At 35.7% G+C, this 13,917-nt stretch overlaps 1 protein-coding gene across 3 annotated transcripts in view; it reads right to left on the bottom strand.

Annotated features, from left to right (window-relative positions):
- Positions 1–9,100, bottom strand: part of AOPEP (aminopeptidase O (putative)) — a 177,187-nt gene extending 168,087 nt beyond the window's left edge. For 2 of the 3 annotated variants that reach the window (XM_066569632.1, XM_066569631.1), the window contains exons 1-2: positions 8,295–9,100; positions 1,079–1,245 (exon numbers count right to left, since the gene is read on the bottom strand). In XM_066569632.1, coding sequence (XP_066425729.1) covers positions 1,079–1,245; positions 8,295–9,100 — 973 coding nt within the window. The remainder of the gene's footprint in view (positions 1–1,078; positions 1,246–8,294) is intronic. The other variant, XM_066569633.1, reaches the window with a different exon arrangement.
- Positions 9,101–13,917: the final 4,817 nt, after the last annotated feature.

The raw sequence follows: 13,917 nt of genomic DNA on the forward strand, positions 1-13,917 counted from the left end.
AAGAAAATTAGGGTCTCTCATTAAACTAGTTAAAGACGAATGGAAAAGCTATCCTAGTCTGAAGTCAAGAGGGTCCTTGCTTTCTTTATTCTGAGACAGGAAAGTATTATTCTCCAAGAGAACTGGGCAGCTCATCATAGCAGTTTTCCATATTTCAGCAGCAGAGACAGACCTTGAAAGAGGTCCCATATATGGCCAAATATAACCAGACAATTCCATGAAAATGGATTAACTGATGATTCTCAAATCAAGAGACTTTCTCTTTTTTTTCTGCTCAAGAATAAACCTGCCTATTTAAAGGGGAACAAGACATTTATTCCCAGAAAAGTTTAATTCTAACCTTTTCTTACATGCTATATCTCATCAGAACTACTCACACTAGAAAATACTGACCCAGTTTGACAGATTATATCAAAACTCGTAAGAACAAGATCCACTTCATTTTATGTAGAACTTACACAAGCTTTAAAAACTTCCTTCTCTGTGCAGAAAGACATTTAGATAATAAAGTATAACGAACAGAAGAAATCCTTGTTTGCTTACTGTTGAAAAAGGTATGTTTTATCAATGCCAAAAACACCCACAGAGATCAGATTTTCAGGGCACTGACCAGATATTCTTCAGATATTCCATGTATTCCGGGCAACAGATATGGCACAATGGCTGCTTCTAATCACATGCTGAACTACACTCAGACTGGAGAACTAAAACTGGAAGATAGTTATCTAACAAGGCCTGAAGTTGTTGAGAGCCTGATAGGGTTTGCATCTACAAAACTCAAGTACACTGTGATTAAAATAAAGCCAATTTATGAAAAATTAAATCTAGGTTTGGAAATACAGAAGGAGAAAAAAGCAACACAGTGAAATGCAGAAATATAGATACTTCAAATACTTATGAAGTTATCCTGAGACCTTGAGCAGGTAACTTTTCCACAGAATGACATGGAGATTACAGAGAGAAATGGAAATGTTTTTAAGGCTACGAAGTTCATTCTTTCACAAATGACTTATTTACCAAGCTTGGTTTTTAATTATAAAAGTATGGAAAATAATTTGCCTTGAAAAATGTATTTCACCTTCTCGAAGTTGGACGGGTTCTGCTGAGTTTTCACCACTCATTAACACAACAAAGCCTGCAGCTGTTCGAACTGAGGCTTGCCATGTTGACAAGGCAATTGGTGGTTCTTGGCATGGAAAGAGGGCTCTGTTATTTATTGGCGATCCCATTGTGTAAACACATGGCCTAGATGGGAGGAAAAGAGATTGACATTGGAATTACAATAAGAAAGACTGAATTAAGTTCTACATAAAAAAATCAAAGGTGCTGTCGTACTGAGGTGGTTTCTTTCTTTAACTTCAGTTCTGCAGGTCCCAAACCTGTATGACATGAACTAATCAAAATACAATCTAAGTAACTGAAGACAAGAAAAGCAAGATTACTACAATACCTTCAGATTAGAAAAGACTAACTCCAGTCTTTTCCCTCTCCTGTTTTTGCATGAGTCCCCCAGCTTCATACAATAGCTTCCAGTTGAACCCATAAGGTCAAAGAAGGCTTCTGAGTATCTTCCGACAATGCCATTGCAGGGCTTCACCAACACCTGTGACACCTCCCTGCTATCATTCCAGTAGTGCTTTCACTATCATGAACCCAGTCTCCTGCATCAGCAACCTGGAGGCTCATGCAAAATCAGCAGAAGATCTAGTTTTGAGTCTTCCTTACTCCAAGCCTCAATAAATCCTGGCATTTTTACATTTAATCTTAAAGGTAATGCATCCTAGCTCACTTGTCTTTGGGAATTCCAGCCACAGGGCATATAAAAAGAATTAATTTCTACCCTGTTAGCTTCAGCCTTCTTCTTGCTGCTTACATAGAAATCTTCCTTGTAGTACTGCTCTTTTTGTAGTTACTCTAAACCTCTCCCCAGCCAAACCTCTCAGTCTACTACCCCCTTTCCAATTTCAGCTGCAATATTTCATGACAGTAAATTTCTTATCAACCATTTAGCTGCAGCTGGGAAGGTAACAAGGCTTTTCATTAGCTCCTTCTAACTTGCTATTGCTGGTGGATGGACTTAATGATTCTTGGTTTACTTATTTTATTCTGTTTTGCAGTATTATCGAAATTCTTATTATGTGCATAACAACGCCACTTATCTTAAGAAAAAAGGCTATTTTTTAAATTATAAATTATATAAAAAATCCACAATCAATAGGTTTCTCCAGTAAAAGAAAGAAAGTCCTGAAATCATCATTTCACTACACTGAACTTTTTAAAACCTACGATATTTAAAGCTAAATATTATGGGAGCAAAATACATTATTTTGTGAACTCTTGAAGCTAAAAATATTCTGATCAGTATCTTTCATTATTTGAGTTGAAAAATTATCAAAGCACTTCAGAAAGTAGGAGATAAATTGTTAGAGCAAAACTGATTTTGCAATGGCTAAAAGCTTAAGATTTTATTTACTCCCCTCCAAACTGCTTTTCCTTTCAAATTATTCCTTCTCCAAAGCCAGCTTCAAACTATACAGAGAGGAAGAACTTGGAAATACTGAGTCACAGATTAAATATACTTCAAAGATATTTTTGCCCTCTTGTCATTGCTATCTCTGCTATTGGATCCAGAGCTGTCTTGGCACACTAAATTAGTGTGGCTTAACTAATGCAGGCCAGTTGATCCTCCAGTAAATGAGAGACAAAAGCTGCAGTTTAATTAGGCCTCATTGTTAATGCACACAAGTAGGAAAAGAAAATGGTCTAACTTCCCCCATCATGTACCAGAGTGAACAGAGTAGGACCTAGACATCAAGTGAAGTTCAGGTAACTGCAGTGGAGAGAAAGCCAAGTGGTTATTTCTTAAACAGTAAAACATAATGTACAGCTAAATGTAATAGACCACTAATCTGCACGGATTTTTAATTTACTTAGTTAGAAATAAACTCCTAAAACTGTATCTGTAACCTATCTGATATACATAGAATAATTGGCTTTTCTCCCGTAAAAATAAAGACTGCATGACAGTGAGTTCACAGGAAAAAAGAAGAACCTGTTTTTTCACCTTCTAGGAAGACCTGCTTCCCCCTAGTAATGTTAGTCAAGAGCTACTGGATTATTTACCCTAAAACACATTCGTGCTGAGAAGGCATGGAAAGGAAAAAGGAAAGGTGGGATTAGTGACTACTGCTACACACATTTTCCTAATGATTTGCCATGCACAGTTTTCCCAGGTGCCATTGGTACAATCCCCTCTTAGGAGCAGTGTAGGGGATCTTCATATTCTGTACAGGGAAATGCCACAATGACAGAGAAAACTGGCTGGCAGAACAGTGATAAACTAAATGTTATAATGCTGTGTCAAATACATATAAACATCACAGATAATAGATGCTACCAAGAACATTTATGTCACCTGCTCTCAGAGAGCACCTTTACCTGCAGACCATAAGGTATTTTACAGATGTCAATACCATTTTGCAGATGGAGAAAATGAAACTCAGTGAACAGATATGCTTAGTGCTAGCACTCAAGCTGCTCCTACAGGCTTAGTTCTAAGCCTCCTAGTCCAGTAGCTTTTTTTTGCCACAAGACATTTTAATTCTAAAATATACACACACAAGTCTCTACCATAGAAGCCCAAGTAGAAAGTGAGTTAGGTAAGTGGAGAAAGACTGGTCACATACGTAATCTGTTCTTCAGAAGTAGGACTTCTTTCCACTCCTCACCCATTTTAATACTATTTTTGACCAGGTATATTTATTAACTTCGCTATTTTCCTAAATATACCCAATTATGTCAGTCTGCTAAAAAATAGTAATGAAATAGACAGGTTCTAAATATTAAAGGAAACTATCAGAAAAGCAATTATGTAAGCCTTTAATTAGATATTTGTTATACTTCTTTTACAGTGGTAATTTCTTTTTATAGAATTGGTAATTGTGCAATGTTACTTTAGGATATCCACTGCAGCTGACAACTGTCTTTGTTTGGGGTCAGGCAGCACAATTTCAGCACATAAGAGGACCAGAAATATAATTCTTATCCTGGTATCAATCAATTTCTTCATTTGATCCTGAAAAAAAAAAACAGCTAATCTAAGCACATGATAGAATAGCAAAGACCAATAATTAGGTTTAGACTGCTCTTGTCAATTGATACCTGTACTTGCCCTTTTTTAATCATTTATCTCTACTGCTCCTAGCAAGAAACTTCACAGTTCCTTTCCTCTTTCTACTACCTATTCCTTCCACCCCAGTCTTTAACTTTTAATGGTTTTGTAATACTCAAATCATCTACTTATGTAATATTTATGCCAACCATAATCTTTGCCAAGATAGGTTTCAAGAGTAAGGAAATTTCATGCAGCAAAATACAGATAAGCAGAGAACTCAGAATATTTATCTAGTTATTTGTCACACTGGAAGAACAAACACCCACAAAAGATTCATAAAACACAGGAGTGACATCTGTAGTCACTCCTCTGGACAACTTTATGACATGTAAACAAAAAAATAAAAATAAACAACCAAAAAAATAGGCAAACCCTGAGTACAAAATAAATGGATTTGATATTCCTGGAAATGTAGAAGGCAAGAAACAAATATTTGTAAAAAATTTAAATTATCTCCTCTGAATCAGTTGTCCGAACTAAAAGGAAGACCATGAGAAAAATGGGTACATTTTCCCAAGTGAACAGCCATCCAGGCTACTGGAGAAATCAAGTAGTAGTTGTGGTAATGTTTGGGTTTGCCCCAAGACAAGACTAGAGACTGTCTGTTGTTTCAGTAATCTCGCTGATGAAAATTTGATTCATGCAATTGTAACTCATCAGTAGTCCACATATCTTTACAACTCAACAAAATCAGTTCAAACCAGCTCTTGGCAGATATCCGTCTCCCATATAAGCCTACCCACTATACTATAATAATGTATTAACATGATCTTCAAACTAATAATGAATGTTCAGTGGCTAATCTGTTCTTTGAACAGAAATCTGCAGACCTTGAGATGCCTGCCATCAAACATTTGAAACATATTCTAAGGCTCACCCATGTCAAACTGCTTTGCCTAATGTCTGAGGCTTTATGAAGGGAAAAGCCCGCCTCAGAAACTCTATCTCTTTCCTATATTTGAAAAATTACATTCCCTATTTCTGCAAAGGCTATCTCCATTTAAGGATGTGAGGGGGCAGCCTCCAACTACAAGGCCAATCCCTATAAAAGCACTGCTGTTTACAGCTGTTCCTTTCTCAATTCCATTGTCAGAGCAGCAGGACTTTCTGGCATCTAAATCACAAGAAATTTTTACTCTGCCTTATCAATTTACATATCTGCAAGGTTCCAGTGACTGTCATCAGATTCCACCAGAGCAGGTATTCTTGTTTACATTTTACTGTTGAAAAAAACACCAGTCAATAATACTCATATTCCTCATTGTCTTCCTTTTAGTTAGGACAACTAATCCAGAGGATAGAATTTATATTTTTCACAAATATTGCTTTGTTTCCTTCCACATTTCAGGAATATCAAGTCCATTTATTTTGTACTCAGGGTTTGCCTACTTTTTTTGTTTGGTTTTGATTTGGTTTTTTGGGTTTTTGTTTGTTTGTCCTTTTGTGGTTTATTTTGTTTGTTTGTTTTAATTTTCAGTCTATTAATATCATTTGTCAGTCTATAGAATTCATTGCATATCATATGAATAATCCAACAAACTTCAAAATACTTCATTAATTTGTCAAATATTTATATTCCCATATTAGCATTACTAGGAACAAAATTAAACAAAGTAACAGTAGAGATTCTCCACAGTTGAGGAGAGCCTCTTAGAGTTTGGTCTGTGACCTACCAGGGTTATGGACTATCTTATTATATCAAACCTTGCCTATGAAGAAAACCAAATACTTTTCTTCCTGCATTTCCAGCTTCCAATAGCACAGAACAATGCTAACACACACCACTGAAAAACCAAACATCCATTTTCATGACACATTTTATAATTTGTAGTAAATAACTTTACCTTCCAAACTAACCTCAGTAGTATTTTTCAAACACATCTTATTCCCTTCTATTCTCTTCCCTGCTGTACTCAATTTCAAATAGATTAGCTCCCTAATTTGCCTTATGACCCAGCTGTACATACACACCTGTGTCATCACACCAGTGATGTAAGGAACTAGCATGCAAGTTTAGAGAGGTCAAAAGTGTCCCTTTCATCAAGTGTATTTTGGTAGGTGTCCTGGTGATACGTATGTCCTTTATACTGTCCTTTATACTTTACCTCCTTTCCTCTTTCCATTTGCACAAGTCAGCTCTGTCATTGCTTTTTTGTTTGGTCACAAAAGCTTGGACAGGGAAATACTGAAATTCTGCATGTTCAGTTCCTCTACTAAAAACAGAAATGTGTCCTGCTGTGATAACATGTTTGTACACACATATCTGATCTTGCCTAAGCTCATCCCACAAAGCTTTGTTTCAGCTGGTGTTGTTTGTGTATTATAATACATCATTCTTTAAAACAAATAAAATGGAGCTCTTGATAAAATTATGCATAGGCTAAATTTCAAAACATTGTACTAGTATTAAATTACAGGAAACGTTGGAAGTGGTTACACAATATGTGCACTTTGTTATTTACTTTTCTTCAGGGTTGGAATCACAGTATAATCTCTTTTGGCAAAGGATTTGACATCTGAAATAAAAAGCACCAGATACATAATTTGGAACAATTTGAAGAATCCTCATATGGCAATATGAGATTTACCACTATCTTTATGGGCTCATCACATATAAAATTTGATTTTAAAAAGATACCAAGAAAGATTGTAATGATTATGCTATGAAAACTTATTTTCTGACAGGCATTAGTTTTGGATTAATGTAGGCCTGATAATAAATCAATATATACTATTTTCTACCATCAAACTTCTGGATTCATGTCAAGCCTGCTTTTTCTCCTCCATTACTGATCCATAAAATTCTATTCATTAGTGTACAACTGCTATGAAATATCACTAAAGTAAAAATAATGCTTTGCAGTGAAAGACTTATAAAGAGTCAAAACTGTTCATGATTTAGATGCTTAAAAGAAACATTCAAATGCTCAAACCACAGAGAGTAGGAATCCTATACCAGCTGAGTCCTGCCAACATTAGTTAGTCGGGCAGGTGGACATAGACATGTGGTCATGGGCAATTGCTCTACCCTCACATGAAGTCAAAATTCAGAATTTTCAGATATAAGGGTACTATTTCAAGTTAAATTTCCTAAACTCATACTAAAAACAACTCCTCAGGGAGTGAGGAAAGGAAGGGAAATAAATAATGAACACGACTGGGGCATTTCTGGACTTGTTGGTGGTTACAGATTAGTAGCAGAATTCCCTAACCACAACAAATACAATCAAAAGGCCTCATTTTCCTCATCAACACAGATACTAGTGAAAAGACTTAATTTATATGAATATAACTGAAATAAAAGATAACCATTTTTCTTTTGACTGGGAAAGGAAAGCAAGTATTCAATTAGATCACATTTGTTCCTTATCTTCCAACTTTGTTCCGGCTTTTTAGACATCAGAAAGAAATAACAGCCATTAAAATCCACCTTTCCACATTCCAATAAAACAATTACAGTTTCAGAAGTCAAGAGTGGATTGTAGTTTCCCTTCTATAAAAGGCTTATATTGAAGATTCCAGTACAATACCATGTCCTTTTCACTAACACTAGATATAATTGTCAATTCTTCTTTCAGTTTGCAGTTCATTTCTGGTCATCAATGTTTCTTAACATTATAGATGAAGAAGATTTTGAAAGCTGATTATGAGAGACTAAACACGAAAAGACTGTATTTCTAAGCTGATTACATTATTGATAAAGGACTAATTGTGAAGTAATTATATTAAATGTTATGTATATTGAACTTTATGCTGTGTAAGCCAGGAAGGAAAAAGAGCACAAAGTAACCTGTCACTCATACCTTTTCTTTCCCCAAATGATAATTCCCCATTCCTTGCACACAATTATTGAAGTACACACAAGTTATTTACTCCCACCCAGAAAGACCAAACACAATCACTAAGACAGGCCTGTGATCTTCAAGTCCATTAGGGTTTCACGAGCAGAGAATTGTCTATTCTTCTACAGGACGGCAAAAGAATTCAAATCAAGGATGAAATGAAAACTGTGGAACAGTGTATTCATCATCTTCACAGTTGCTCAGCAATTATATGATTCTCCATTCTTGCACCTATTTAAATTTATTGCATTCAAAGCTTTCAGCAAACAGTTACATACCTGCCACTCTGGTCTGTAGTCCATGTAACAGATCTTCCCTCTGGCTTGGTTTTGTACCATATTCTTATTGCATGAGGAAAGTCCGCTGGAGACTGAATTCCTGATTTCCTTATCTCCAAGCTCCAGGTGCCAGTACTAAACAGAAGATCCCCACAGCCAGGTGCCTGGCTACAGTGAGTAAAATAGTATAGCTGTTCCTTCCAGCGATCTGCAGGTAAAGTCACAAGTTCATGTACAATCCGATTCCTGAGATTTTCCAGCTCCTTTGAAACACCAGCTAGCTCGGCAGACCTTGTAAATTTTTCAATGCCTGACACAGCAGCAACATCTACCTCTTCAACCTTTAGCACAGATAAATCACAGCAGTCCAATACCAGCAGAAAATCCTTGTTTCCATGATCCTCTATGTCACAGCAGTCCTTTGAACTAGAAATCCCAGAAGCCTGTTCATTGTTGCTATGGTTACTATTTTCATCAGAAGTAGCTTCCTCTTCCTTACCACTGACAGCAAAATCATTACATTCCGTTTTAGATGAATAGGTACTAACATTTATCATAGGAATGTGGCAGGGTTCAGATGCCCTCATTTTACAGGTTTCATCAAACTGTGACTGGCAGCATTCTTTGCCAGTACTGATGGTTTTCCTGTACTGGCTCCCAGTCTCAAAGAACAAAACTATGCTGCCTTCAATAACTTTACTTTTAAAATCCACATCCAAGTCCAATACATAGTGCTTTAAAAGCATGTAACTAGTGTTTGCCATTAAAGGCAAATCATCTTTCATGGGGTCTAGCTGTGTCTCCATGTTCACCTATTGGGCAAAAGTTTTACAAAGCCTTGAACAATTCTGACATATGATGACTCCAGAAGGAGAATATTCAGTCTCCCCGTGCTAAAAATAATTTTGAATAAGATTACAATATTGAAATTGTAGTTTATCCACTTCTTGCACTCTAAAAAGAAAAAAAAAAAGAAAATCATCTCACAGCCATTTCTGAAATGCACTGATTCTAAATCTGTTTAAAGTCCAGCTGCCTTTATTACAATAGTACAGCTAAAGGGTGATTGTATCTCCACACAATGGCATCAGGCCAGAATGGCATCTGCTTGCTTCAGGATTTGCTGTCATGGACCAATGGCTGTAGTTTTCAGATAAGAACTCAAATTCAGATAAGAACTCAAATACTTTCATTTCAGTTGTTCTTTCAGAGAAGAACTCAAATGAAAGTATTTCTAGACAGCTTTTATAAACTGATAGAAACAACCAAAAATATCAAAAGATAGTGATATATTTCTGCTGTGATTTTAAATAACAAGAGTAAGTCTAAATCACCTCATAGGTCTTAAATGTTTAGAGTAATAAATTCCTATATACAATGCTTGTCCACAGATTAATATACTTTCCACATTACAACCACTCTCATATCAGCTCTTACAAGAAAATGAGCCAATTTACAAGGAGTGCATTCCAAGTATTCCTTTGAGATTGCTCGTGAAGATTTTTAAAATCTTAAATACCTGAGTTATATAATTACATTTTTGTAGCTGGAAACTCACAACAACAACTCAGAATAGTGCCTTACAGAAAACAAAAAGTCTTTTCACTGGAAAATAAGTAAATACCTATTTATTTAGGTACAAAAATACTAAAATTTACCAACATTTGTTGCAACAATAGGCAGAAGTTCATCACAAAGTTAACTGACATGCATTCTCTGTTTTGCCTAAGTCATGCACTTTTAGCCCACTTAAGTCCTTTCTGTTTGCTTTCTAGATAAGGAATAGGTATCAGAGGATGAAATACAGACAGTTCTCTCCCTGGCATTTCAGTGACACTCACCGTGATAGGCAGCCAGGCCTGCTTCTAAGTGCCTTAAGAGAACAGATACTCCATTGTGACATGCACAATCCATTTCACAGTTTTACACCTCATCACAGACTTCAACTATACAAAGCAAATTTTTATATAGTTCTCCAAGTCAGCACAGAGGGAAAATCACTCCCCAAAGACTTGCTGTATCTTTTCTGTAGGAATCCAGGGCATGCTATCAAGCTACTATCATTACGTGAAAGGCTCAGGGCAAGAAACTCAGGGCAACATGTCCATATAGTTCCCTAAAGTAGTTTCACACAAGGCACAAAAACATAGCATGTATCTCCCTACCTCAGTGGCTTTCTAGCTGTCATAAACAGCTCTTTCAGGGCTCTCTTTGACAGCAAGCTGAGAAAAATCTTCCTTTGAACTTTTAACAATCTTTCAGTAATTCTGCAAACATACTTGGGCAACAAGCTCACATCAGAAGGTTCTTTCACTGAAATACCTCGGTAAATTCATGTTCAAAAACATGAACAATGCATCTATGATGTCTGTGTAATGCTGTGGACTGAACCTGATGTTACCTGGATTTTTTTCTGACTACCAAAACCTCATGATGGCTAGCAGGTCAAGTAATTATTGGTGATAGAGTAAAGAAATAAAGTGACTTGGTGGGGAAAACCTCAACACTTAACTAACATTCAAACTCTTGTTTTGCACAAGCACATTTTTAATTTGTAAATATTTGTAATATAATACTGACACCTTTTATAAAATGTGAGTACTATCCTATGTGCACAATTGCAGGGAGGAGAGGCCAGCCTTGGGAAAAAGCAATTAGGGAAGATTACCTGTTATACCCCAGGTCCTGACTGGGTGTCTACAGCAGATGCAAGCAGCCTCCCCCTAGAGCGGCATGGAGAAAAGACAAGCAAAAAAATCTAAGCTGTCTTGCAGATACAACTATCCTCCATGCATTGCAAGACATTACACTGAACTAATTTTTTTAAACTGCAAAAATTGATTGGTTTTGTATTCTGTAGAGCTGCTCTTTTTTTTTTTTTTTTGTTAGTGGAATGAAACACTAAATGAAAAGGGAATGAGACAATAAAGAACAGAAATATACAATTTTAAGTCTAAGAATACCAAAATATACTCCCAGGAAGCAGCATTCTCTGTCATTGTCATGAACAGCACTGCTAATTTTATCCATTCAAAAACATGGATAAATGCTTGTGTCCCAGACAAGATGGGTATCTACTTCTCCTTCAGGCTCTGGTTGGATTATCAAATATTGGACCTCAACCACCTTGGGAAACTACCCAGTTTTATTCAAGAAAATACAGGAATGAACTGTTTATTTGGACACTGAAATAGACAGTGGACACTTAAATAGACAGCCTTTTATTACCGAGGAAAAAGCAAAAGATCAGGGCACCAAATGACCAGGCACACAACCCCTGGAGCAATGAAACAAATAAAACAGGAATCACATTAAAGCAAACCTGAAATAAAGCCAAGAGAAAAAAAATGCAAGCAAAAATAAAAAAAGGTAAAGGAAGGATGCACTTCAGCAAAAGAGGAGGATAAAAATTACAACAGAATGTAATATCCCGTTAAAGGGTAACGAACTTTTTCACAAATTTTTTTAAAGGACCATTCTCAGAACAGGACAAAATTATTTATATACTGAACAGGACAAAATTATTTATATGTATATATTTTGCTACATTTGTTTAAAGTCCAGGTATCTGTACATTTGCTTTCAATCAGTAATGCTGGTTCAACGATGTTGTAAAACAACATACTGATCCTTTGTTTGAAATTTAGCATCTACACATAGCCTGTCCCTCATTGGTCCAACATCACCACTGAGATGACATACAGAGAAAGTACATGTGCACTCACAGAAGAAAGAAGTTGTAATGACAGATACTAGGGATTGGTGAGGAGGAAAAACGTAGCTGTGCAACTATCAAATATGTAAACCCCATTCTCTTCTTTGTATAGACTGTGATGTCTTTTCATAAATACGTGATAATTTGGGTGGTTTAACTGAACAAGCTGTAAATAATGATTTTATTTACCATTTTATTCCAATGGCATTCGAATAAATATAACTTCATGGTGTCTTTTCTTCAACCAAGTCTTCCCAAAAATTGTAAATAAATCACAGTATTATTATCCCTCCAACATGGTTGCTACTGCTGGTACTAAAATACAGCCTATTGAAGTACTAGGCAGAATCAACAGCAGCTGCAATGCTATATAAATTTGCAACTCAATATAATAAAATAAAGCATTCTTTCTGACAAAGAATAATTTCCTACATTTTTTGTGACAAATTAAGTATAGACTGAGATGAAGTGTAAAAAAATTAACTCCCAAACTATGCACAATCATACAACTAATTCAGTCTAGCATTTGCCATTCATTCTGTATTTCTTTTCACTTTTCCTTAATAGGTTAAGAGAACAAATTCTAATCATGGTGTTGATATAATACAGGAAACATTACCTCACCTTCTGAAGAAAACCCCTTGCTGTACACCTTGAAAGTTCCCTGCACATATTCAAGCTTTGTGTATGTAAACAATAAATCTTTTACTACTGCTTCATAAATATGCTGTTCTGGGAAATATTCTTTGAATTTGGTATGATAAGTTGTTCACTATCTTACACATATATCAAGGTACTGGCATCACAGAAAAGATAGATTTTTTGACATAGTTTTTTTTAAATATGTCTCTTATTCAACATTGTCTCATTGTCTTCTGTAATATTTTTTGCTATATTATGCCCATAATATGAGTATCTGGTTTTCATTTCTGTGCAATTAATGCATTTCACCTTTAGAAAAGGAGGTTCACTAGCTGAACTCCAGGCATGAAAAAAAAAAAAATAGAAATTGTAATGCTGCTACAGAGTCGTGGTGATCATTTCATAAACAGTGTTTAATGTCATACTTCTTTCACACTAAGAGATATAAAAAATTACTAGTAAATTTTAAAGATGGACCTTAAATTCAATGGATCTTTCTTATTAAATGTACTTCGTAAATACATTTTGTAAGTAATACAAGTAATAAAATTACAGGGAAAGCTGATAATTTGGCTTTATGTTTTAATATTTTAGTAGACAGATGTTCACAAAACAATAAACAATACAGCAGATGGTGGCCAACATTAATAGAGTCAATCTTGATCAGCAGCACATAATAGAATTGCACAAAAGGCATGAAGAATGGGAAACAGGAGAGATATGATCCATTGGGGAATTATATGTGTATAAGATTGTTTTCCACTCAATACAAAAAGCATCAGCCTGAATTAGAAACACAGGTCTCTGAAAGCAAATATGAGGAAAAAAAGTTTCCAGGCAACATAAAACACAGTTGCAAAGTAGACAAGATTAAGCTTCCTAAAAATATCTGGGGGGAGGAGAGGGGGGGAAGTTTCTTTTTCATAGGCAATACACTGTAACTCATAGTCTCAGGTTTTAAAGTTAAAAGCAAAAAGGAAATAAAGAGATAGGGAAGAACTTCAAAATATAATTCTGTCCAGTGAAAGCTGAGGAAAAAAAACCCCAGGGACAGCTGAACTCCACAGAATACCCATCTCAAACAGTGAACCAGTAAGGGGAAAGAGGAGAACTGTTATACAAAGGAGTCTAGTTAAACTTGTAAACAGCACATTAAAAACTAGAGTGATCAATTATGATAACTGATATTGATATTTCAGTAATCCAAGAAGCTGTTATTTTAAATGCTAATAGCTAACCACTCCAGTCTAACTCCACTCTAACAGT

The sequence above is a fragment of the Molothrus aeneus genome, chromosome Z (genome assembly GCF_037042795.1).
Source record: "Molothrus aeneus isolate 106 chromosome Z, BPBGC_Maene_1.0, whole genome shotgun sequence".
NCBI classification, from domain to species: domain Eukaryota; kingdom Metazoa; phylum Chordata; class Aves; order Passeriformes; family Icteridae; genus Molothrus; species Molothrus aeneus.